Source organism: Engraulis encrasicolus, chromosome 1, assembly GCF_034702125.1.
Source record: "Engraulis encrasicolus isolate BLACKSEA-1 chromosome 1, IST_EnEncr_1.0, whole genome shotgun sequence".
In the NCBI taxonomy this organism is placed as follows: domain Eukaryota; kingdom Metazoa; phylum Chordata; class Actinopteri; order Clupeiformes; family Engraulidae; genus Engraulis; species Engraulis encrasicolus.
Window position 1 is genome coordinate 54,035,712 of NC_085857.1, and position 27,730 is coordinate 54,063,441.

At 44.5% G+C, this 27,730-nt stretch overlaps 1 protein-coding gene across 1 annotated transcript in view; it reads right to left on the reverse strand.

Moving 5' to 3' along the window:
* LOC134454517 (uncharacterized) overlaps window positions 1-27,730 on the reverse strand; it is a 55,703-nt gene that overhangs the window by 2,213 nt on the left and 25,760 nt on the right. The window contains exons 8-22 of the mRNA XM_063205577.1: window positions 26,696-26,724; window positions 26,361-26,460; window positions 24,634-24,728; window positions 23,119-23,228; window positions 22,648-22,720; window positions 21,779-21,850; window positions 19,362-20,549; window positions 13,029-18,753; window positions 11,922-12,452; window positions 10,574-11,027; window positions 7,880-8,095; window positions 5,628-7,352; window positions 4,896-5,051; window positions 3,695-3,848; window positions 230-335 (exon numbers count right to left, since the gene is read on the reverse strand). Of these exons, the coding sequence (XP_063061647.1) occupies window positions 230-335; window positions 3,695-3,848; window positions 4,896-5,051; window positions 5,628-7,352; window positions 7,880-8,095; window positions 10,574-11,027; window positions 11,922-12,452; window positions 13,029-18,753; window positions 19,362-20,549; window positions 21,779-21,850; window positions 22,648-22,720; window positions 23,119-23,228; window positions 24,634-24,728; window positions 26,361-26,460; window positions 26,696-26,724 (10,734 nt within the window). The remainder of the gene's footprint in view (window positions 1-229; window positions 336-3,694; window positions 3,849-4,895; window positions 5,052-5,627; window positions 7,353-7,879; window positions 8,096-10,573; window positions 11,028-11,921; window positions 12,453-13,028; window positions 18,754-19,361; window positions 20,550-21,778; window positions 21,851-22,647; window positions 22,721-23,118; window positions 23,229-24,633; window positions 24,729-26,360; window positions 26,461-26,695; window positions 26,725-27,730) is intronic.

The window sequence follows — 27,730 nt, forward strand, 5'->3', positions numbered from 1 at the left end:
AAAACGCAGCAGAGAGGAGGAGAACAACGGAGGGAAGAGGATAGGAGGTGAGTGTATGTGTAGAGGGTACGAGGTGAGATGGCAGTGTGTGTGTGTGTGTGTGTGTGTGTGTGTAAAGGATATGATGAGAGAAGACGGTGTGTGTGTGTGTGTGTGTGTGTGTGTGTGTGTGTGTGTGTGTGTGTGTGTGTGTGTGTGTGTGTGTGTGTGTGTGTGTGTGTGTGTGTACCGTGCTTCCTCGCGGAGTGCTCTGCTGTCTCTGTAGTGTAGATACCATTTCCACTTCCCCTTCCTGCCCAGCTGGCGCAGCAATGATGCCACGCGCTCCATACACGCTACAGGAGAGATAGCATAATATATTAGATATATACAGTATTATATATATCACATATTATAAGCAACACCTACACACAACCTGGAGAGAGATATACAATATATTATATTAGATATATAATATTAGCAATGAGACCAAGTGCTCCATCCAACCTTGAGGAGAAGGAGATATATAATACAACATGACATTATATATATAAAAAAACAACAACAATACCAACTCCATGCAAGCTACACAGAGATATGCACTCACCGACCACTTTATTAGGAACACCTGTAACAACTGTTGATTGAGGCAAATTTCTGAGCGGCCAATCACATGGTGGCAACTCAAAGCATTCATGCATGTAGACATGATCGAGATGAGCTGATGCAGTTGAAACCGAGCATCATAATGGGGAAGAAAGGATATTTAAATGACTTTGAATATGGCATGGCTGTTGGTGCCAAAAGGGCTTGATTTGAGTATTTCAGAAAAGACTGATCTACTGGGATATTCACACACAACCATCATATTTACAAAGAACGGTCCGAAAAAAAATAGATTAAAAAAAAATAACAGTGATCAGAAATTCTGTGGGCAAAAATGCCTTGTTGATGGCAGAGGTCAGAGGAGAATGGCGAGACTGGTTTGAGCTGATACAAAGGCAACATTAAGTCAAATAACCACTCATTACAACCGAGGTATGCATAAGAGAATCTCTGATTACACAGCACATCAAATCTTGAGGCAAATGGGCTACAGCAGCAGAAAACCACATTTGGTGCCACTCCTGTCAGCTAAGAACAGGAAAATGAGGCAACAATTTGCACAGGCTCACCATAAACGACACTAGAAGATCGGAAAAATGTTGCCTGATCTAATGAGTCTTGAATATCTACTGCAACACTCAGGTGGAATGGACAGACTTTGGCGCCAACAACATGAAAACATAGGTCAACCCTGCCTTACATCAATGTTTCAGGCTGAAATATAACATATTGGCATGAGGATATTTTCTTAGCACTATTTGGGCCAATTAGTACCAATTTATCTTCATTGGAATGCCTCAGCCTACCCGAGTATTGTTGCAGGCAGTTCTGAAGGAAAAAGGGGTCCAACCCAGCACTAGAGAGGTGTTCCTACTGAAGTGGCCCGTGAGTGTTCAATATATTAGATATTATAAACAACTAACACACACACACACACACACACACACACACACACACACACACACACACACACACACACACACACACACACACACACACACACACACACACACACACACACACACACACACACACACACACACACACACACACCTCAACAACCCCACACATACTCAGCTCAGACACATGTTAAAGGTCAAATTCAACTTGTGCATCATTACATTATAAATGTAATATAATGTAATATTACCAGTGCACCGCGGCTTTGATACCGTGATATGGACCAACCCGTGAATTTTGTGAAAGGAATTTTGTGAGGTTTTTGTTCTTCCTCTTCTACGAGGACAAACCCAGCACAGATTAAAATCATCCTCAACACAGTTTTAACACAACTCTGAGGCTATCTGGGTGGGTTGCGTAAAGATCTAACCCTGCGATACTTTTTAATGGTCGGCCATGGAATTTGGATGTTGACTCTGCCCTGGGACCTGGTCAAGGTCCGTCCCCTTGGCAACTAAGACTTACTTGTCTAGCGAGTTTGTGGAAAAAAGACAATAAAATGTATTTTGATAGCCAGGCCACACCCTCCTAGTGACATAACGCCATCGAAAGCGATAATAATCAGGCACGTATTTTCATTGCATTGGTGATCAGCAGGGCTATAAATGAATTAATAACCAGCTAAAATAGCTAGTAGATGCTAATCTTACTAGCCAAAAACGCACTCACTACTGGGTCAAAGTGGCACGTAAATTTGGCGTTTCTGCCAGTCAAACTGAAATGTCACCAGCATTTGGCAGGTTGGTTGGTGTTCATTTATAACCCTTGTGATCATAGTGGAAATTGTTTGTGTTTAATTTGAATACTTTGTTAGTATACAGTGACGTGGAATGGCCTAATGCTGTAAAGTTCTTTATTTGGGTCAACCAAACCTGATCACAGCAGTCAGCAAAGGCCATGTCTGTGCTTTAGCTTTATCCTCCCCACCCTCACGGTGTGTGTGTGTGTGTGTGTGTGTGTGTGCGCGTGTGTGTGTGTGTGTGTGTGTGTGTGTGTGTGTGTGTGTGTGTGTGTGTGTGTGTGTGCGCGTGTGTGTGCACGTGGTTGTATGTGTGTGTGTGCAATCTGAGACGTTGGATTTCAGAGTTGCCATGGCAACGGCCCCTCCCCCCACAGCATGCTGTTGTGTCTGCAGCACATACAGAGCTCAGCACGGAAGGAACTGAGTGTGTGCGTGCTTCTCTGGATTTGTCTGTGTGTGTGCGCGTGTGTGTGTGTGTGTGTGTGTGTGTGTGCGCGTGCGTGCGTGCGTGCATGCGTTCGCACAGTCAGCATATGTGTTTCAGCATGTGTTTATGCCGCGTGTGTGTATGTATGCGCGCGTGTCTGCATAGATGGTGTGTGTGTGTGTGTGTGTGTGTGTGTGTGTGTGTGTGTGTGTGTGTGTGAGAGAGAGAGAGAGAGCAGCTGTGTCTGCATGTTTTATGCATACATGCACAGCTTCTTGTAAGACACGTCTCTGTGTGATCACATGTGCATGACTACATTGTTTTTTTGTCATGCTCTTTCCTGGTCTTGTTATTGAAGAGCGCTCAGAGGAACAGACACTAATGGCAAGAAAATACACAGTGCAATGAGGATGTATGGATGTATACAATATGTATGTGGGTGGGAAGATGTGTTAAGTGTTAATAGGGGGGGCAGGTCAAATGTTCAGGATCATGTATCTTAATCATGTATTTGTTTATTTTACATGAGAAATGAAAACATTCCTTCATTCATTAATAAAATGTGTGTTTTGGTGGGAAGATGGCGACAGCTAGCAGGTGTTGAGAATCAAAGACAAAAGGATTTGAAGTGTACAGACTCCTCGTTCCAAATGTTCAGTCAGCCTTTGTCCTGCACCTTTCCCTGGAATGGGAGCAGTTCTCACCCTCAACTGGAAGTGTGGATGTATAATATTTAGAATGGTGAATACAATCATTCATTCAGTCTTGTGTGAATTGTGTATTTTGGTGGGAAGATAGCAACAGCTAGTAGGTGTTGCATGTAAAGAGTAGCCACAAGTTACACACACACACCCCATACGTACCAAGCGTGAGTTTCTTGAGCTTCGACAGACAGACAGACAGACAGACAGACAGACAGACAGACAGACGCATGCACACACGCAAGCAAGCACGCATGCACGCACACACCCTATACGTACCGAGTGTGAGTTCCTTGAGCTTGGCGCCGTCGTAGAGTACGAATCCTCCGCGTGAGAACAGCTCCTCGTGCGTGCGGAGGCGAACGTCGTCTGGGCGATCCACGCCAGCAAACACCACACTGGGAGACGACTTCAGAGACAGGAGAGCAGGGATCTGGAAAGGTGGAAGCAAAGTAACATTAGGTGACTTTAGGGAGAGGAGACCAGTGTAGTAATCCAGGTTAAATTGATCTTGAGTTAGTGGTAAATAACCTAATAGAAGTGCTTGGAACCCTCATTTTCTGAAAGGTGGTGGTGCAGGTTAACCACTACTGATGATTAATATAATGCACTTAAGATGCATTTACCAATGAAAATGGTGTTGGAGTCCATGTATTAACCTTTATATTTTAAACAGAATTAAGTGATGATGTCACATTGGGGACTCCCCCTCAGCAGAGAGGCTATCGAATCGTTGGTCTCCAGTCCCCAACATGATGTCATGCACTGCTTTATGGGGAAGGAATAACTGCCACTTTTTAATATCATATTATGTTTTGTGATACCCAAAGAAAACAAAAACGATATATATAATAGTTTAAATGTGTACTATGAACCAGAATGTTTTGAAAAGCTTTTAAATCATAACCTGCACCACCACATTCAACTAAATGACACCTGGGGGAGTGTCTATTAGCAGATTTACCACTTCATGGAGGTTGACTTATAGGCTCATCACTTCACTAAGTTCTTGGAATACTCCCCCAGGGATCTAGCCTGGGAACTCCCATACTGCCTTTAGTTCTACACAATCGTTTCGATCTGAAAGATCTCACTTGTGATTAGGTCTGGTGTTAACCAGGCAACCAGGGATCTGAGAGGGTATACACAATGACATAAAACGAGTATTCCAAGAACCAAGAAGTGGTGAATCTAATTGCTAATAGATAACCCACGGGTGTGATTTAGTTAAGAAAATAAGGACTCTTGCTCTTGTATTATTATTATTAATAAGGCTCTTGTATTAAATGATTTACCACCTCAAGGTTAACTGAACCTAGTTCACTACTTGCCATACTGGAATGTCATCTGTTTTGAGGACGTATGTCCTTTTGCAATGGCAACACAACACAACACAACACAATGCACTTACTCACGTGCCAACTTCACTCCCCAAACTCACACCAAAAGGCCACAACAGTTTACAGGTCTCTTTCCATACCTGGCAGATGTGGTTGGCGATGTCCTGGTTCCGTACCACCACGAGTAACGGCAAAGAAGAGGAGGAAGAAGAAGAGGAGGAGGAAGAAGGGTAGGGCGTGACCAGGTCCAACTGCTGCGTTCCCACGGCAACATGCCCGTCAGCCTCAAGCTTCTCCTGTGAATCACAAAATGGTCAGATTTCATTTTTTTGCCAATTGTTAGCCTAATGATATTGATAATAATTACGGTACAATTAGCTGATGCTCTTATCCAACTATTACTAGTTAACTACAGTTACTGCAAGTACAGGGTATTGGTTACAGACCCTGGATCAGCTGGTTGTGAGGAGTGTGGGGTTAGGTGTGTGGTAGGGAGGGATTCAAACATTCAACCCTCTGATCCAAAACCCATCTCCTTAACCATTAGGCCACAGCTACCCACAACTCTGTAAAAATTCCTCCTAATCATTAGGGCAGTGTTTCCCAACCTTTTTTGTCTCGCGTACCCCCTAAACCTCTTTGTTGTGCCATGAGTACCCCCTAATTCATGTTTTATATTGCTTTCCCTGTCCTGATGTGACTGCTCCATACATTTGTTATAATAATATCTTTCCAAGTACCCCCTGCAGTGTGCTCGCGTACCCCTAGTGGTACACGTACCCCTGGTTGGGAAACACTGCATTAGGCCATTAGGACATGTCTACCCACAACTGATACACACCATTCTGTAGAAATTCCTTGCTATGCCCTACCTTTGTCTCTCTGAAGAAGGCATCATCTGACGTCTCCAGGATGTAGAATCGATACTTGATGTCGCCGCCGTCCTGGGTGACACCAAGGTTTCGATCCTCTTGCAGGCGGCCAAACAACTCCACCATCTCCTTTCCAGAAAGTCTCAGAGCTGTGCGCACTTCAACTTTACCCGAGGCAGTCTCCTGCTTGGCTGTCCCAGATTTCAACTCTCCCATCTCCTCTCCGGAAAGACCAAGAGCACTAGTCCGTTCAGCTTTACCCGAGACAGCCTCCTCCTTGCCACATTTAGCATCCACTGCTCCCTTTCCAGAAAGACCAAGAGCACTGGTCCGTTCACTGTTGGCTGACGCAGCCACCCTCTTGACTGGCACACGCTTCAACTCGTCCATCTCCTTTTCAGAGAGGCCCAGTGCACTAGTCCGTTCAACTTTACCCGAGGGAGTCTCCTGCTTCTCTGACACGCGTTTCCAGTCCACTACTCCCTTTCCAGAAATGCCCATAGTATTGCTCAGTTCACTGTTGGCCGACGCAGCCTCCCTCCTGACTGGCACCCGTTTTAATTCCACCATTGGTATTCCAGAAAGACCCAGAGCTGTGCTCAGTTCAGCTTGATTACCTGAAGCAGCAGAGCCTTTGCTCTCCTCCTTGTCTGAGCCACGTCTCAACTCCACCACCTGTTTTCCAGAACTCATCAGCCCTCCAGAAAGGCCCAGAGTACTGCTCGTTACTGTAGTTCCTGACACAGTGTCCTTTTTGTCTGTCCCACATTTCACTTCCACCGTTTCCTTTCCAGAAAGACTCACAGCACTGTTCAGTTCAATGCTGGCCGATGCTGACCCACGTTTCAATTCTGCCATGGGTACTCCAGAAACAGCCAGAGTACTGCTCCCTGCTGTTTTAGCCGATGCAGCGTCCACCACCTGCCTTCCAGCAAGACTCAGAGTGCTGCTCGCTGCTACAATATTCAACTCCTTTTCGCTGCTCTTCACGGCTTTAGCCAACAAATCCTCGCTGTTTGACCCACCTCGTTTCACCTCCGATGCCACCTCCTCCTCCTCTCTGCTTCCAGAAGGAGTGCTGATTGCTGCTGCTGCCGTCTTACCCGACGCCTCCTTCTTGTTTGACACATGTGTCGACTCCATCACTATTACCACCTTTCCAGACCGGCCCTGTGGCCCAGTGCTCACCGTGATGATGTTCCCTAAGGTCTCCTTCTTCAGTGGAGCGCTGTGAGAGCTTGCTGGGTTATTACTACCCAACGGCTCCTTCTTGAGTGTAGCACTGTGAGAGCTTGCTGGGTTGTTATTACCCAACACCTCCTTCTTGAGCGAGGTGCTGTGAGAGCTTGCTGGGTTATTGCTACAACCCAATGACTCCTTCAGTGGAGAACTGCTGCTCGCTGGGTTATTACTACCCAACACCTCCTTCTTGAGCAGGGAGCTGTGAGAGCTTGCTGGGTTATTGTTACCCTGGGTGTCCTTCTTGAGTGGAGCACTGCTGCTCGCTGAGTTGTTATTCCCCAACGGCTCTTTGAGTGGATCACTGCTGCTTGCTGGGTTGTTATTACCCTGTGTCTCCTTCTTGAGTGGAGCGCTGTGAGAGCTTGCGGTGGTGTGAGCGTGTTTGAGTGTGTTTGCAGTGGGGGAATTGGCCATTGTAGCAGCGGGGCTTTCGCAATCGTCTGCCACAGTCCTCTCTGCGCTGCTGATCTCATCATCGTCCTCCTTCAAAACCATGAACAAGAACAAAACAGGAAGAACAGGAATGCGGGGAATGGAAATGAGAGACACAACAATCAATTGACAAATCAAATAAATTAACAAAGGAACAAAGAAATATATGCATGCAAAATGGACTACAATGCACAAACACATTCACATACACACACACCATTAAACAAAATCAAACAATTTAGAAATGGGATGTGTAGATATGAATATTAAAAGGTGCATTGTGTAGGACTGTGCTGCCTATGTTTTCATTTATTAAATAATAAACTAATATTTACTAGTATGACTCAAGTACAGTATATTTTGCAGCTAAAAAAATGTCTATTTCTGGAAATTGAAAATGGCGGACCTGAAGATGAATTTTTTGAGTGGTTCTAGTTGATGTGGTTGTAACTATTTGTGAAAAAGGCAACATTTCTGAATGGGCAGCATGAATTTTGAAAAGAAACTGCTAAAAAAAAACATTGCAGTGCACCTTTTAAGTATAGTGTTGTGTAATGAGAGTGAGTTTAAAAACTCACCTTTGTGCAGGTGACCAGTGTCCTCATGTCCAAGGGCATGTTGACGTCCCGGAGCGTCTCACCGCCGCCACCTCCTCCCACTCCCATCCCCAGCCGACCCGCAGCAGTGTTGCCAGGGGTGACTCGGTCCTCGTCCTCCTCATCATCTTCACGCTGACGCTTCTTGCCCTTCATGGAGAGGTCCAGAACCTCACACATAGGGCTCTCCGGCATGGCCTGTGTAGTGAGAGACAGATAGGGGGAAGTGAAAAAAGAGAGGGAGGGAGATAGGGGCGGGTGAAAGGAAGAGTGAGAGTGAATGAAACAGTGACAGAGAGAGAGAAACACATGTGGGGCTCTCAGATGCCTGGGGGCAGAGACAGTGACAACCAAACGCACTGGGATCATTCAAACCTGTGACCAAAACCAACTGCCTACTGAAAGATTGAGTCCAAGAAGGAAAAAAAGAAAGAGAAAGTAAAATAAAGCATTTCAGTTGAAGAAACAGTCAAAGAGAAAAAAAGAAGAGTGAAAGTCCATTACTCTCTAGTGACATGTAACTGCACAAGCAGGGCTAGAAATTTACTTTTTTCCTTTGTGTCCCGCCATGGTCCCGAATTACACTTTGTATTGTCCCGAATGTAAACAGAAGTGTCCCCATTTTTTTCGTTCCTAAATAAGTGGTAGGCCAAAATTATGTCCACGTTCAATTTCATGTGTGACTATGATTTTTTTTAGCAGTGCAACTGTGAATTCAGGTTTTTAAGAAAAAAACGAGGGTGTGTTAAATCATGAATCATGACTTGTATAGAAAAATGCCTTGAGTAACCATGTAAGCTTAAATTTCATTTTTCAAGAATGAACATGGTGATTTGAGGAAACCTGCATTCAATGACATTATATTTGTCAAACTGATTGCTTTATGCACCAATATAGCCTACCCATCATGTATTGCAGACTCTATTGCAACCAGCCAGCCTGTTACTCTGTTGTATAGGCTATTTACGGAAAAACAGCTTTCGTATAGTCTACTACTATACATCAATAACAATTCAGTGTCTGTTTAGCTTTAGTTAAAAAGTGAAATAGTAGAACCTAGTCTGACTTTGGCCACTGGTTGTGATGGGCATGCCGGTGGAAGATAGCCAGGCCGTGCCCTCCTAGTGATGCAACAGCTTCAGTCTCCAAGAAATGTGAAAGTCGATGATAATCAGGGTAGGTGGAAGATGCGGTAGGTTTTTGGGCCGCATGACAACGCATTGCAAGACGTTTCCTTTCCGTTTTAAATTGACATTACATTGACATCAAGACATTTGAAAAATAAATGCACAAGAGAAAAAACTACAGCCGCATACTTACTTCACTTTCGAGAGAGAGAGGGAGAGAGGCTAGCATGGAGAGGGAGGGTAGGGGGAAAAAGAGAGGGATTGAAGAGAAACAATGGGCTGGCAATGCTGTAAAATTGAAGTGCGTTCTTCGTGCTTGTAATCAATGAAGTCAAAAAAATGTGGTGGACTTTTTCCCTTTTCAATTAGACCTTGGCTACTAGGCATTTTTGCTTTTACCAGCACAGAAACAATACACGGATACTTCAACATTAATTAAATAACTGCATTTGTATGACAATGTTCAGAATATAGCGCCTTCGTTTCCAGCCAAATTTGAATGACACTGCTTGATGTTCTCGGCTAACAACTACCCCTGTTAGCTTGCTTGCCGTTTCCCTAACTATTTGTTACTGTAAAGTAATTGTACAGGCAGTTGCTGATATGTATGAATGAGGGTTAATCTACTTTAGAAGCAGCTCGCGTTTCTGGTGTTTTGGGCAGATAAGCACGCGACAGGTGGCAACAGGCAACTGCGCATTGTTTGGGGCTGTTGCTTTGCTTACCTGAAATATTAGCAAAACCAAACTCCATTCTTCTCACAGCTTAACCATGTCTACTGGAAAATATCCTTGTTGGCTTGCAAAATCAACAATCCAGAGCCCGTTTTCTCGGAGAGCATTTCTAGTTCAGGGTGAAATGGCATAACCAACGAGACAACCTCTCAGCACTCCGATGTGCTCAGAAGAACACAAGAACGCGCTTGCAGTCGCAGCTGCGAAATCTTAATCAACATTCTAGAACACAAGTGTTATCGCAAAGTTTTCAGTTTCTATTTCGCTGATGGTTGGTGTTGAGTAACGAGTTAATGTCCCTGTGTAATGGCTTTGCAAATATAATAGCCTACTTTTAGAATCTTTTCATTGATATTTTTGGATGGTCCCGGCATTGTACCAGAAATGATAACTTTGTGTCCCCCCAACATTTTTTATGGTCCCCGGGACATCGGGACACCATTAAGTTCAAGCGCTGTGCACAAGAATGATGGACAGAGAGAGAGAGAGAGAGAGAGAGAGAGAGAGAGAGAGAGAGAGAGAGAGAGAGAGAGAGAGAGAGGGGAAAAGAAAGAGTGTGTGTGAATGAAAGAGTGAAAGGGAGAGAAACACACATGGGCCTCTCTGGTTTGACCAGTAGGGAGGAGAGTGACGGTGACAATAGAACACATTGGATTCTAAAACTGCTACAAAAACGAAAAGACATACTGTAGAAAAAGTAGTGAAAAAGAAAGAAATAGTGAAAAAACAGCATAAGAAAGGACACAGAAAAGAAAAAGGGAAAGAGAATGAGAACGAGTGAAAGACAGACAGAAAAAAATGATGGAGCTCCTTACCTCAGTCTCCACCGCAGCCTGCGACACTGAAGTGTCCCCATGGTGCTTGTTGCCAGAGAGATCCAGCGGATCGCTAGGATCTGATGCTAGCATTAGCAAGCTAGCCATGGGATCAACAACGTAAGCGTACACACTGCCGACACAGTGGTGTTGTCCGCTGCCCTTGACTGAGTGATAGACTGCCTGTGTGGCACCGCTCAGGAATTCCGTGCTTGTGCCAATACCAGTTTTCGACAAGGCCACGAGCGCAGAGTCTTTCTGCTTAGCGACTTTAGCGGGCATGAGGTCTGGTTTCGCGTTGAGGAAGTCCACCGGTTTGTCCTTCTGGAGGGGGTTCTGATGTGCATCGGTGTGGAAGAAGCGCGGGGCCGTCTGGCTGTAGAAGAGGCCAATCCAGATGTGGAAGATCAGATTGGTCTCCTCCTCCGAATCACTCTGGTCGAAGTTCCATGGCCTGAAAGTTTAAGAAACCGAAAGAAAGTAACATTATTATTGGAGGGGTAAAGATAACTGATTTTGGATCAGTTATCGCTATTTAACATATAAGATGCAAGTTTATCGGTCATTACTGCCTGTATCGGTTCAAAAGGACGATCTGATGATCCAGAAGAATTTCTGACATTTCTAGTTTTACATTCATGTGCCAACAGTCTATCAGGTCGAAGTTCCACGGCCTGCGGGTGTTAGGAACCGGAAGAAAAAAAACTATTTTTTATCTGAAGCCACTTACAATTATTTTAGGTACAGGGCATTGGTTACAGTCCCTGGAGCAGAGTGTGTTCGGGTTAGGTTCCTTGCTCAAGGGCGCCTCAACCATGAAATGAGATAGGGATTGGATGAGGGGTGCTACGAACCCGCAACCCTCTGATCTAAAGTCTGTCTCTTGCCATATCATAGATATTGAACATTAGATATCAAGTTCAGCAAGCACTGAGCAACGCCATCTTGGTACTTTATTTCCTGTTTCCTATTTTTCACACTTTGAGCAAAGGTGTGTGTGTGTGTGTGTGTGTGTGTGTGTGTGTGTGTGTGTGTGTGTGTGTGTGTGTGTGTGTGTGTGTGTGTGTGGATGTTCAAAACAAAGTCAACAGGTTCTGGATCAAAATGGTTGCACTTGAGGAAGGACTGATGTCCGAAACGTTGTGTCATTTAACAATTGGCAGCATTAACAGTGTTGCGGACATTTATCATTTACTTCAGTTATTTTGTTTTGTCCAGCACCTGTGCCACTGATGTGCGCACACTCTGTTTTCTTGATCAAAACTAGACACATCAAACAAAGAGATCATTCTCTAAAACGATAAAGCAATGCAAACAATCATTGTCGCATTGCGGAAACAAGACTCACCCATGTAGCGCTCTGGACACGGTGGCATCATGCGGGTTCTTAACGAACTTGCTGTCCAGACCGAAGTCATATGCCTCACGCCACGTCCGCGAGACCTCGATCAGTTCACCGTTTTGCACGATCCTCCTCTGCTGCTGGAAAGCGGACGCGCGGAGCTCCCTCTTGTGGTGCTGCTGGGGCATCGCAGGAGGAGTCGGACCTGCCATGCCTTGGCCTTTGCCTTTACCACGCGCCTCGGTGTCGTTGCCGTTGCTTCCGCTGCGTTTCACTTTCGTCCTCTCTTTGGTCACGGGCTCCGGGATTGGCTCGAGTGGAATCTCCAGCAAAGCACTGCCAATGCTGCCGTCGTCAGAGCCCTGAAGTTCTTTAGTGAAGCTCATGTCGCCATCTGAGTAAGAACCGGGCTCTTTGAAGATGTCCTTGGAGTTGATCTTCTGCCACTGCTTCAGCAATGAGGCCCCGAGTGACCTGCAGCGCCTGCCTGCCCGGAACACAGCCTTCAGGCCGCTGATCGGCGTCACTGTGTACTTCCTAACGGAGGGCAATTTAGAAAAAAGTTAAAGTAAGTTAAGTAAAATTAAAACATCTGTTGACCTTTTACTGCCTTCAGCTCGCTGATGGTTAGAACAGTGCTCTTCCTGAAGCTGTAGAGTATAGTACTTGTATTAATCCCAAAGGAAATTAAGGTGTCTGTCAATTTACGTAAATACAAAAATACACAACAACTTAATACACATTATTACACATTTAACATATAGCACACACTTGAGTACAATCAGCCTTCTAGAAGTTCAAGTTAGGTAGAGAGCAATAGGGGAGGTTTGGAAAATGACCCGTGGAACTGAACCCTGGTAATGTGTAACAGCACAGTGCCTTAGACATTTTATTATAATTTAATTTAGACATAATCTGGAAAATTTTAGAAATAAGAATAAGAACATGACTTTTATAAGAAAAGCAAAATAGATTTGAGTTCATGCACTTTGAGCGGACAGAAAGGTTGGAGAGCAGCAAAGCAGACAATGGCCATAAATACAGAGAGCATAGAATGGTATTTAGACTATAATAATCATAAATGGTAGAACTGAAATTAATTTATCCATATACCTCTTATTCCGGATCTTGCGCTCAGAGTTCGCGGAACCGCCAGCAGTTCCGGAAGCATCTGCTACCGTGGAAGAAGAGGCATCCATGTCAGACTCAGCTGGCTCTTCGGTTTCAGATGACAAAAAGGTGAAAAAAACCTCGGCCTCGTCATCAACCGCTTTCTGGTCCTGCTCCGCCATTTTGAGCGCCGGCCTCTCTCCGTCTGGTGACCTTGAAAGGCACTTTTGACCTTTCGCGTCCTCCTTGACTGCCTCGCACTTGACCTTTCCCGAGTACTCTGTGGAGTCTGGGAACAGGGCCGTGGACGGTTGAGCTTCGCTTGAGCACGTCGAAACGCTTGTTGAGCTCAAGCTCTTTCTACGATCGGTATCTTTCTGCCTCTTTCTCACCAGCTGCACGTCCTCAGGCTGCATGTCAGAACCGTGCGGTACGAACACGCTCCCACAGTCAGTGATGATCATCTTAACATCCAGACCGGCCACATGCCGTGTCCTTTTCTTGTTAGCTTTTTCCTCACAGGTGGCCTCCTCGCCCTTGGCTAGTTTTCGATAGTCGATCCTTTGACCTCTGCGACGAACTTTCATGTCTTTTTCAGCAGACGTCTCTTGTTGCGGCAGGCTTGGGCTCTGTTTTTGAGACCGCAAGGAATAATTGTGGTCTGCTGCACTAGGTGGCGATTTCAAGTCACTCTCACCACTTGTGTCACGTTTTGCCAAGGAAGATGAGACACGTCTTGACAAAGGTAAGGCCGGGCCGCCCTTCTCTGTCCGTGCACTACGCCTCGTCTTCAGCTGAACTTCTCCTTCCACAGACTGAGGAATCAAGGGTAAAGTCTCTTCTTGGCGAGGGCATGGATGAGGAGTCACAGAAGACGGATTGGTTTGGGCAGGAATTGTGTGAGGAGTTACAGGTAAGGTTTCTGTTTTTGGTAATGTGTCTTTCTTCCATGACTTCTCATCCACAGAGGGCTTCTTTTGGGCAGTTTCTCTTTGTTGAGCAAATGTCAATGGTACATTTTCTTTCTGTGGAAAATTAGTCACAAGTACGGTCTCTGCTTGGCGAGGGCATAAAAGAGGAATAATAGAAGAGGGATTTGTTTGGGCAGAACATGGGCGTGTAGGAGTAACATGTGAGGTGTCTGAGGTCACAGGTAAGGTTTCTGTTTTTGGTAAGGAGTCTGTCTTGCATGACTCCTCGTCCACAGAGTGCTTCTTTTGGGCAGAACATGGGCAAGGAGGAATAACACCCAAGTTGTCTGTAGCAGGGGAAGTTCCTATTTGTTGAACAGGGGTCACTGGTAAAGTTTTCCTGGGTTGAGCAGAAGTCACTGGTAAATTGTCTTTCTGTGGAAAATTAGTTCTTGTTAAGGTCTCTGCTTGGCGAGGGCATGGGAGATGAGTCATAGAAGACGCATTTGGTTGATCAGGTGGGTGAGAAGTCAAAGGTAAGGTTTCTGTTTGTGGAAAAGGAGTCGCAGATAAGGTGTCTGTCTTGCGTGACTCCTCATCCAAAGAGGGCTTCTCTTGGACAGAACGTGGGCGAGGAGGAGTAACTCGTGAGGTGTCTGCTTGAGAAGGACATTGATGAAGAGTCCCTGAGGAGCTGTCAACAACAGGGCCAACTGTCTGTGACCGTGGGGGTGTCGATTTCGACAGAGGACCATCTACCTTATCCCTTACTTTCCTCGCAAGACTTTTCAACATGGGCACTGCCCCGTTTGACCCATTGTCTTTTGGCAACACCTCTGCACTGTCAAGAACACTCATGCCTAGTCCGACCGCAGAGCAAACGCTTTTCTCCTCTTTGTCTGACTTCAAGGGTCTCTGGGTCTTCGCAGGGGAAGGTGAAGTAGCGCTGACCACCTCCTCCTTGTCAGTCTTGCATGGATGGCCAGATGGAACGGGAAGTTTGTCTGGTAGAGATGGCGATTGCTGACGTGCCCCATCACTCACTCCCTGGGACTCCTTGGTCCCGGCGCCTTCCTCCTCTGAAACCTTCCCAGTCTGGTTGCATGCTGCAGAAGGAGGAGTAACAGGTGAGGCGGGTGGAGACTGATGAGGAGTCACGACAGGTGTAGTGAGTGATTGTGCAGGTGGCACCAAAGGAAAGGTGGGTTGCTCTGCTGATGGAGGAGATGGACAAGGAGTCACAGAGCAGGTCTCATGTTGTGGATGAGGAGTAGCAGGTACATTTTGTTTTTGTTGACCAGGGGTCATGGGTAAAGTTTCTCTTTGTTGAGCAGAAGTCAATGGTACATTTTCTTTCTGTGTAGAAGGAGGTAGTACAACAGGTAAGGTGTCCGCTTGTATAGGTCGGTCAACAGGTAAGGTGTCCGCTTGTATAGGTCGGTTAGGTGAGGTACAGGTAACAGGTAAGGTGGGTGCAGGCTGATCAGGAGACACAACAGGTACGTTGTGTGCTTCTGAGAGAGTCACAGATAAGGTGCGTGCTTTTACATGTGGCACCACAGGTAACGTGTGTGCCCGCGCAAGCTGCTCTGCCGATGGAGGAGGAGGAGGAGGAGGGGGAGAGACGCAAGGAGTCACAGAGCAGGCGTCTTGTTGTGGACGAGTAGTAGCAGGTAAAGTTTTTCTTTGTTGAACAGAAGTCACTGGTAAATATTCTTTTTGTGGAACAGGGATCACGGGTAAAGTTTCTCTTTGTTGAGGAGAGGTCACTGGTAAACTTTCTTTCTGTGGAAGGGGAGTTGCTGTTAAGGTCTCTGTTTGGCGAGGGCATGGAAGAGGAGTCATAGAAGATTGATTCGTTTGGGCAGGAATTGGATGAGAAGTCACAGGTAAGGTTTCTGTTTGAGGACAAGGAGCCATAGATAAGGTGTCTATTTGTGGATGAGGAGTCATGGAAGAGGGCCTTTTTTGGGCAGAACATGGGTGCAGAGGAGTAACGTGTGAGGTGTCTGTTTGAGGAGGACATGGATGACTACTCACAGTGTGCTTTGAAGGAGATGGGTTAAGAGTCACAGAGCAGGGCTTCATTGGAGACGGACAAAGAACAACAGAGCAGGGCTTTGTTGGAGAACCAGATGGGTAAAGAGCCATGACGCAGCACTGTTTTGTTTTTGGAGGCAGCTCTGTGGGTGCCCCGTCCTGACTGTGGCAATTTTTGTTGCCACTCGACTCATGGGCATCCTCTGACGAACTACACCTTTTAGGGGAGAAGTTCTCCTTCTCACTCTCTGCAGGTGAGAGCGCTGGCAGGCAAGCCTGAGGTTTATCATCTGTCTCTCGAGGAGGGGAATCTGGAACGCTAATGCCAACCTTAACAGGTGGCACGGGTAGACCACTGACTGGCCGCTGTTCTGAAGGCAGCTCTGCTTTTGCTTCAAACGTAATATGGAGATTCTCGCTTGCGTTGTTGACTTCCACAGCCGCATCCGCCGCTGTTACACCAACTACAGGGAAGGAATCCTCTTTCTCACTAACTACAGGGGAGGATTCCTCCTTTTTCTCACTCTGGCTAGTTGGCATTGGTGTGTTCATGGGGGCATGATCACCTGCACCCGCCGCAGCTACACTAACTGCAGGGGCGGAGTCTTCCTTTCTCTCACCCTGGCTAGTTGACGTTGGCGTGTTCATGGGGGTATCAGTGGAACTATTCACATCTCTCCGACGTAATTTATCGTCATTGGATTTATCAGAAGACTTGTCTTTGTCGGGCAATGCACTAACAGATTTCACCTTTTTATCACTCTGGCTAGTTGGCGTCTTCACAGGGGTATGATTGCCTACCACGAGACCGTCAGTGGAACTGCTCACATTTGCTCCCTGTTTGTCGCTCGCCTCAGGTCTTTTGAGGACTGAACGCCGTAATCTATTGTCATTGGATCTATCAAAAGACTTATCTTTACCTGGCAATGCACGAACAGATTTCTCCTTTTTACCCTGGCTAGTTGGCGTCTTGATGGGGGTATGATCACCACCTAAAACGATAGTATCAGTGGAACTGCGCACATCTCTCCGTTTGTCACTCGCCTCAGGTCTTTTGAGGACTACGCTTCGCCGAACCCTTTCAGATGCAGTAACAGATTTTTTATCATGTGGTGTTGTCTCATGAGGGCGAACCCTTTCAGAAAAACGACGTCCAACTAATTTGTCGTCATTGGATTTATCAGAAGACTTCTCTTTATCGGGCAATGCACTAACAGATTTTTTATCATGCGGTGTAGTCCCATGAGGACGAATCCTTTCAGAAAAACGACGTCTAACTAATTTGTCGTCATTGGATTTATCAGAAGATTTATCTTTATCGGGTAATGCATTTTGGCAAACCCTTTGAGATGAACGACGTCCAACTAATTTAAGGTCATTGGAGTTATCAGAAGACTTATCTTCTGATTGCATCTTGGTGACGCTAATGTCTTTGCTACTGTTTGATTCAATGGATAGCATCTTGGTGATGCTACTGTTTGCACTGAATGTGTTTGACACCACATCAGGGTGCAGAGCTGAAGTCCTTTCAGGGAGTGGAGGCTCATCCTTGCCACTTTTGTCTGAATCATGTGGCATATCTGCGGCAGCATTTACTTGATTACATGGCCGGTCTTTGCTGATGTTCTCTTCACTAGATTGCACCTTGGGAATGCTACTGTCTTTGCTGTCATTCGCTTCACTCGATAGCACCTTGGTGATGATACGGTCTGCACTGTGTGCCGTGTCCTTGCTGCTTTTCTCTGTATTACATGACTTATCCACAATCACTATGTTGTCTGTGATGCATGGAATATCGGTGCGGCTTTTATCTGCACTACATGGTACATTGGTGACACTGTTCTCTTCACTGCATTGTGTTTTGTCAACACTGTTATCTGTTAATTTATCGCCATAGGATTTATCAGAAGACTTCTCTTTATCAGGTAATGCACTAACAGTTTTTTTATCATGCGGTGTAGTCCCATGAGCTAAAATCTCTGCGTCACACACCGTTGTGTGCGCCTTGGGGCTAGATATTTCTGAATCCCTGTGACTCAAGTCCTTGCGTGTGTCCGCACCTTTGTTTGGCAAGTAAGGCCGCCTCTGGAACAACTTTAGTAAAGGAGATGGTTCTGTCACATTACGCTGTCCAGGTTTTTCTGAGGCATCATTCGTCTCTTGGGGAGCAACATCCATCTGAAAAGGTGACTGTGCAGTTCCAGAGAGTGGCCGCTGTTCTGAAATGCAAATGTCAACCTTAACAGTTGACTTAACTGGCTGCTGTTCGTTGTCACTTTCCTCTGACCCATAAGACTTGTCCAACTGAAAGGAAGGCATGTTAACCTCCTCCTCCTCATCATCATCGTCCAGTCCCCCTTCAGAAAACCTGTCATCCCCGGCCTCTATTGTGTGGCGGTGTGCCTGGTCTGAACTTAAGCCAGTGGACAACTCAGCGTCACCGCTAGCCTCCTGTGGCGCAGTAGGACCATCCCCCTCTAGTTCTTCTGCGGAATCGGAGCCGGACAGGTCAAACAGCGCTCTTAGCTTCTCGAAAGCTGATCCGACCACCTCTGCAGGGTTGTGCTGCCCAGACAACTCTGGTCGACCCCCTTCCTCTTGAGGATCTTGTGATGGCACTTTCTTGGTGGAATACACCCTGTCAGGCACTGCTGCGGTCGTGGTGGTGGTGGTGGATGCATTGTGCTCTGGAAGATTCTCTTTCTCTGACGGCACTTTGCTTTTGGAATCCACTGCTAAGGTCGTGGTGGTGTTGGATGCACTGGGTGAGGAGTGCTCTGCAAGTAAGTAAGTAAATTTAATTCATAAAGCATTTAAACACAGTGCCAAACACTGCAGCACCGTGTCTAACTAAACAAAAAACAGCAAGCGATTTTAGCAACATAATAAAGCATTTTTGCAGCATAAGGATAACAAGCATTCAAATGTATAAATGTAACAATTAGGGCTGGGACTCAATTAAATGTTTTAATCAAATTAATCTATAGGCTTTGAAATTAATTCTTCGAATTAATTGCATTTAAATATCTGACTTGAGAACAGTGAAAAATATATAATTTTTTCAAATGGATTTTGAATAATTACAATCCATAAGCTAAAGATATTATTAATTTTTAAAAGAACAGAGAACTCTTCTCAATTTCAGCAGGTTGTTCACCATCAGGCGTAATACTGCCCTCCGCTGGTCTAATCCAAAACTATGTAAGTTAGCTATATTATACTGCGATAATTGTTTTTAATTGCGTTAATTAATCGAATCGCGTGATTAATAAATCGAAATGAATGCATTAATGTCCCAGCCCAATTAACAATCAAACTTGCACACAATGCAAGTGATAAAAAGCAAGAGAAATAAATGGTTTTAAAAGACAGTTGCATTTCCTACCTGTAATGTTATCTTCCTCAGTTGTTGTTTGCTTATCTGACACCACATCAGGGTGCAGAGCTGAAGTCCTTTCAGGGAGTGGAATGCACAGCATGTCTTTGCTGCTGTTTGATTCACTGTTTAGTGTCTTGGTGATGCTACCGTTTGCACTGCATGTGTCTGACACCACATCAGACCTTTCAGAGAGTGGAGGCTCATCCTTGCCACTTTTGTCTGAATCATGTGGCATATCTGAGGTGGTGTTTACTTGACTGCATGGCCTGTCTTTACTGATGTTTTCTTCACTGGATTGCACCATGGGAATGCTGCTGTCTTTGCTGACATTCGCTTCACTGGATAGCATCTTGGTGACGCTACTGTCTGCGCTGCGGGCCGTGTCATTGCCGTTTTTGTCTGTATAACAGGGCTTATCCACAATGATGTTGTCTGTGATGCATGGAAGATCGGTGCAACTTTTATCTGCACTGCATGGTGCATCGGTGACACTGTTCTCTTCACTGCATGATATATCAATGACACTGTTCTCAAGACTGCATGATATTTTGTCAACACTGTTATCTACACTGCTAGGTATATCAATGACACTGTTCTCTGCACTGCATGGCACACCAATGACACTGTTCTCTGCACTGCATGGCACATCGGTGACACTGCCATCTTCACCACCGCCGCCACATGAGGAGGAAGAGGGCAGCGTCTCCTCCGGTTCCGGAGACGATATATAGTAATACACATCATCATCGTCGTCCCGACCCTGCGGCTGCTGGCGGACCAGCTCAGCCGCCCGCTTCAGTGGGATCACGAACGACGCTGGGTCCTGGAAGTAGGTGGCGACCCGGAGCTGGGATAGCTCCGTCCAGCAGGGCAGCGGGTAGGCGAGGTGGGCGATGCAGTCGTACTGGTCTGGGAACATGGCGGCCTCACGCTGGGGCACGCTGGTGTCGTCGCTGTCGGACCCCACTGCCGGCTGGATGAGGGCGCCGTAGCGACGCAGGTGAGGCTCCAGGGACAAGCGGAGGTCGCAGATCGCCGACAACAACGACGTGGCAGCAGACGATGGCGACGCAGCAGACGCCAACACAGATGTGGACAGGGACTTCTCCACTTCAGTCTCTGCGAAGTTGAGCGCCGGCAGGACCTTGCTGATTCGCAGGGAGAGCGCAGACTTCTTTTGGTTGTTCTTGCTGTCTAGATGAGGGGAAACATAACAAGAAAACAAAAAACGAGTTAATTTTTTCCATTTGAATTACTATCGTCATATCTTACCATAATATCATGAATAACCATCATATTGAAATGGGTGTCTTGAGGGAGAGAAAAATAAATATTTAAAAACCAAAGTTCATTTTAATTTCAAACGTCTGAAAAAATAAACATTTGTGGCGTGTGAAGGTTTCCACTTCTATTGCAATGTAAATTTAGGAAATGGATATCTAGTCTTTCACTGATTTAGGGGAAAAAAAAGCAAAATAGCATAGAATAGAACATAAATTGTATGCAATCTGAAATACACAACTGGTGTTTACGGTCATTCATTGTAAGTCTACCATTCAAAAATGAATTAGTGTGTGTATATGTGAGCACACATACTATCAGTACCACATCTTTCATTCCAAAACCATTGTGTGTGTGTGTGTGTGAATACTAGGGATGGGCATAATTAACCGATTAACCGATAATTGATCATTAAACATTTAGTCGAAGAAATTAATTTTCGCTGACGAAAAAACAAAAAAACTTGAATGTAGGTCATTAGTGCATGTCCTCAATGCAATGCATTTCGCTGTTACACCTACTTAATTTAGGCAGCAGGGGGCAATATCTCACCATCACCGTACCCTGGCTTGACTTGTTTGTTATGCGAGCTTCAATAGAGCGGGCTTTGCCTAACCATGAAGAGGTCTCGGCGAAGTGTGGCGTGGGACCATTTTCGGTTAGAAAATGACAAAGTGTACTGTAATTACTGCAATGTGAATTACAAATACAGTTAATCGATAACGACCATGATGTATCACTTGAACACCGCGCATCCAAGCCTTGTAAAAGACGGTGGTGATTCATCTCAACCTAGCCTCGCCTCGATGTCTGCACCGCTATGTGCCTTCGTTGTTTGCTCGCAACTTGAAGCCTCCCTCGTTTGCGCATTGCGCACCAATTCGGGTTTAACTTTTCTTGTTAATTACTTGACACTTGTGTTGTTAATAAAAACAAATCCTCGAAGAAAAACATGATGTTTTTGATGTATTTTTGTTATACAAGAGTATATGGCATGGTGGGCCTAAATGTGTGCTGTTTTTAATATAAAAATGTTAATGGTTAACCGATTATTAATCATTAATTCTCCCGACGATCGACGAAGAAATTTTCACCGTATGCCCATCCCTAGTGAAAACACACACATACAGTCCGCAACACACCTTTGTGAATGACGTGTGAGTCTGGAAATATGAACAAGCCGTAGAGCGCATCCACTTCCTCAGTACCGGCACCTGCAATACAAGACAGCAAAACGAATGACTCAGTACTTGTACTAAGTACTTACACTACTTTAAATTACACTTCCAAAAGCGACATACATTCTTATAGTGCTAAGCCCCCCACATTTGGGCTTACATTGCCCACTGAGACCCCGGTTCGAGTCCGGCCGGGGTCATTTCCTGCCCTTGCCCCATCTCTCTCTCCCAGTCATTTCCTGTCTACTCTCACACTGTCCTATAATAATAAAAGCCAAAAGCCCCCCAAAATACTTACAAAAAACATTATTCAATAATTTAAATCAATTACTGAAAATATTACATTAAAACATTTCACTATTTTAAAGCTAAAAGAAGTTTTTTTAACACATTGAAATGATGGATGGATGTGCCAGTGTATGCATTAATTTCCTGATTACCTTCTGAGATTAATACATCATCTCTACATGAAAGGAAGATGTGAAGTTAGAGTAGAGTGAAAAAGTACCTCTCTGCTCACACACACACGCTGCAGCAACACACATCCCACCCTACGTATACACAAATTGCACAAACACACACACACACAAACAGCTCTCTCTCTCTCTCTCTCTCTCTCTCTCTCTCTCTCTCTCTCTCTCTCTCTCTCCTCTCTCTCTCTCTCTCTCTCTCTCTCTCTCTCTCTCTCTCTCTCTCTCTCTCGCTCTCTCTCTCTCTCTCTCTCTCTCTTTCACACACACACACACACACACACACACACACACACACACACACACACACACACACACACACACACACACACACACACATATTATTCACAATGAATGATTTACCTTCATAAGAGAGGAAGTAGGCAGAGTGTAACATGATGAGCACTCCAGAGTCACTCAACAGGAAAACAAGGGCCTATTAGGGGAGAGAAGCACAGTCAATCAACCAATCAGGGAAGAGCAACACAGTCAATCAACCAATCAACTAATCAATAAATCAACCACTTGATCAATTAATTTATCATTACAATAAGCAAATGATTCTCAGTTCATTTGATAATAAATTGCATTTAACAAAAACTTACATTACAAACATAGAAGAGGGAGGCAATCAACCAACCAATCCAACAAGTTAGTTCTTCAATGAATGAATGAGTTAAATAATGCATAATGTCAAATTTTCAAAAAGAAAATTGCAATCCACAAGAACTTCAAGTGTGCAATTTCAAACACACAAACACACACACACACACACACACACACACACACAAACACACACACACACACACACACACACACACACACTGAACTCACCAAGTCCTTCTCCTTCAGTTCGTTTGTGAGGAGGTAGAGGGAGGAGTTGTCGTCGTCCTCATCGTTGGAGAAAACCTCATAGAGGCTGCAGCACTTTCCTCCAACGAAAACTGCACAAAAGACATAACAGCAGAACAAGCTTCCTAGTGAAAGTGATATTGTGCCATTTTTGGAAATAAGTTCCTTTTACACCTCCCCTTGGGTTAAATTAGTGTTTCTCAACGGGGGCGGTACAACCCCCCAGGGGGTGTTGGGGAGCTCTAGGGGGGCGTTGAGATGGATACATCTAAAAGGGGGCGGAGCTTAGTTGCAATTGGGGTGCATTAGTCCATTTCATATTTTAATACTAAGGGGTCGTTGTCAGGCTTATGATGAGGTCAATGGGGCGTTTGTTCAAAAACAACTCAATCATTTAGAAGGAGAAACACACTCACACACACACCTTTTTCTTTCAAGGTCTTTTTCTTTGTTCCTCAATTGATTGCGTTGTGAGTCATCTTTGCAGTTGATCATAATTTTTTTCTGTCTTAAAATACTGAAGGAGTACCAGATTCAGGAGTTGTGCAAGTTTATGGAAGACATTAATACATGTACATATAGACTGCACATACACGCACGTACTGTACGTACAATGATTAACGGTGTAGCAACATTGTGCGGTTGACACATGTTGGGGCTTGCCACTGAATTTCGACAGAGAAACCGGTTTGGGACACTTCCCTTAGCAATGAAAGTGGAGTGAGGTTTGCCATCTATCTCTTGCCAGAAACTGCGAATCTGGCCCAGAGGAATCCTGTGTTGACTTTCACCATATGCTTGAATATTGCGAATAGGTTTAGTTAGGGAAAGATATTTAGGATATTTTGGGAAATCCGTGAACTAATTTCTTACCAATCAATTTTTTTTACAATGTGTTCTTACAGGTGTCTGGACACACCTCACAATTTATCCACAGCCCTGTTGGGAATTGAACTAGATCAGTGGTTCTCAACTTTTTTTTTTAATTAACGCACCCTGGATCTCATCACAAGCCTGCCAACTGCCCCTTGGCCTCATCATAAGCCGACCTTAGTATTAGAACACAAGATGGACTAATGCCCTCCTAGGGCAACTAAGCACCGACCTCTCTCAGCTTTACCTTTCTCAACGTCCCCCTAGGGCTCCCCAGCCCTAGGGGGGCAGTAAAGATCCCATTGAGAAATATTAAACTACATCGACAAGTGATCATTGACGTGCCTGCTGTCTGCAAGGTCTGGCTCAGCCAAACCAGAGCTAAAATGGCATCACAACCTGCAATATCATTGAAGGATGAAAAATGTTGTATGTTTGGTACAATGAAAGTCAACTTGCACATCTATAAAATCATATTTATTAAACACATGGGCTTAAATCATATTTATTTAACACATGGGCTTAAATCGTATTTATTAAACACATGGGCTTAAATCATATTTATTAAAAACATGGGCTTAAATCATATTTATTTAACACATGGGCTTGCCACTCGTCACTTACTCTCGCCAGAGAAACAGGTCTGGAACACTTCCTTGGGCAATACAGCCTTCAGATCCGACACCCTCATCACGCTTTCAGCAGTCAACTGCTCCGGCCTGAAAACATTCACAACAATGGGAACACAGGTATGAGTTTGCCTGCCTGATAATCATCGACTTTCAAATCACATTTCGAGACTTTAGTCTGACCATTTGTATAACGACTAGCATTTCCCAAAAGGCACGGTTCTTCCGCCTCCCTTGGTTTGCTACTGGTCAAGGCCAGACAAGGCTGTGCCAAAGCTTAAACCAAGTTCTACTACGCCACTACCCAGCACTGTTGGAGCTGCTCAGAGATGATTGGTTCCCGAACAAAGTGGGTGGAATTCCAGATTTCTCAAGGTCAGAAACTACACTCACCGGCCACTTAATTAAGAACACCTCTCTACTGCTGGGTTGGACCCACTTTTGCCTTCAGAACTGCCTGCAGCAATACTTAGGTTGGTTGTGGCATTCCAACAAAAGATAAATTGGTACTAATTGGCCCAAATGGTGCTAAAACAATATCTTTATGCCATTGTATCCCCAGCCTGAAAAGTTGATGTAAGGCAGGGTTGACCCATGTTTTTATGCTGTTGACGCCAAATTCTGACCATTCCACCTGAGTGTTGCAGTTGATATCAAGACTCAACATTTTTTCCGATCTTCTAGTGTCGTTTATGGTGAGCCTGTCCAAATTGTTGCATCATTTTCCTGTTCTTAGCTAACAGGAGTGGCACCAAATGTGGTTTTCTGTTTTCTGTGGTTTTCTGCCCATTTGCCCCAAGATTTGATTTCACGTGTAATCAGGGATTCTCTTATGCATACCTTGGTTGCAATGAGTGGTTATTGGACTTAATGTTGCCTTTGTATCAGCTCAAATCAGTCTGGTCATTTTCCTCTGACCTCTACCATCAACAAGGTATTTTTGCCCACAGAATCGCTGCTCACTGCATTGTTTTCCTTTTTCGTACCATTCATGGTAAACCCTAGAGATGGTTGTGTGTGAATATCTCAGTAGATCAGTATTTTCTAAAATACTCAAATCGAGCCCTTTCAGCTTGACAGCCATGCCATGTTCAAAGTCATTTAAATAACTTTTCTTGGTAACACTTTACTTGACGTGTTACTGCATAACACATTCATAACAGCTGTTATAACGTCTACACGAAGCATTCATGATTGTTTCATAACACATTCATACCAAACCTTTCATGAACGTACCGTACCGAATGGCCGCAACTTGTCAATACAAAAGTCAACAACCGCAAACGACGACCATACCCCTATCCACCGCGCCTTTCTGCATTGCATCTGGGTCAATGATTTCGACAGCTTCAAGGTGTAGAAGACCCATATTTGATTTATAATGTAAGATTTGCATACCGGTAGGCTGGTTTTGTGATATTTTGCTAATTAGCATGTTATATAGGCTACCGGTTCCAGGCACTGCAGCTAACTATGGTTCTAGCTAGCTATATATTACAAAACCAGCTACCGGTATGCAAAAAAGCAGTGTGTGAACGTGTTTTCTTTTTTATTTTATTTTTTAACATTGCTTCTTTTTTCAGCACCAGGGTTGGGCTCTAGCTAAGACATAAGCAAACACTGGTATGAGTGCCTTCACTAGCTTCCACTTGTTTTATTGGTGTATGATAGTGGTGAGCCTGTAATAAAGTTTATAAGAGAGAGGAAATGAGATAAACTCACAGCTTTGCTGGTAGTAAAGCTCCCGACTGTGACTTCAGTCCAATATCCAACACCACGGAGTCAACAGCAAGCTGGCCAGTCCAGGGCTTGTAGTCAAATGCTGAACACCAAAATGAAATAATTTGTTGTTCTTGTTGTTGGTATTATAATTAATATTATTATCATTATTATTATTACTACTACTACTACCACTATCATTATTATCTAACTATTACTATGAATGTTCAAACTGTAAATTAATTTTACATAGATTGTTCTACTTGACTAACAGGTCATGCAAAAGACACAACAATAAACAGAAAACAAGATAAACATCTATAATCACAATAAATTACCTGTTTTTTCCTCACTTTCCACACGCAAACTAAAACACAAAACAAGAGAGATCAGAGCAGTGAAAAAAAAACACATCTCATTATCAACTTAGATCCAAAATGAAGCAAAACTATGAAACTGTTTATAGATCATTGCTTCACTGGATTATCTAAAAAAACATATACAATATTTGTATAATGATTTCTAACTACTAAATATATTCATTTAATTAAAACAGCACTGGCAATAGCTGTGGTTGCATCACCCTGACGTCTAATTAAACAAGGCCGACAGGCGGACAACAGATGCGTCCCTCTATGCCAGTTCCAACTATGCCATTTTCCCCCCCAAACGCCCCCCTGGCCTCCTCCTAGCCTGTCAACGCCCCCCGAGGATGTACTTTTTGTTTATTGGTCATCATGGACACTCCAAATATTGTGGCAGGCAGCAAGGCAGCAAAATGGCGAGACATGGCTTTATTTTTTGCAGTTTAGGGTATAATAAGCTTAATCATTCTTGGATTTGGAAAATAACCATAGGCTATGATTTGAAATTTCACATAGCCTAGATGAAGTAGGCTACATTACAAATTACCAGACATTTATTAGGCCTAACAACCTTTAGTATCACGCCATTTCAGAATTATGTGCATGTGGGAAAGAATCTAAACATCGACAAATAAATAAATAAAACCGTTTGGGTGAATCATGCGCTTATGGGTTGAGCCTTTAGGTGAATTATGGACTTTTTTTTCAATACCAGCTTCACCGTCAAGGCACAAAGCAGTGAACTTCCGTGCCAGAGTTTATCAAATGCACACGACTGCAAAGCAATTACGAAAGACGCGTTCTCTCCTGTACTCTCTCTGAGCGCAACGAAAAGCACCATTGCCCTTCCAAATGGCAGTTGGTTTGATTTTTTAAACTCACTGCAGCATTACACGCATTTTGTGCATTAATAACGTGAAACTCAATTACCCAGAATGCTGCACGTGAGCTCTCTACCCGAGTGATTCTGGAAAACAAACATGGCGGCAACTCGCTTTACTACCTTAA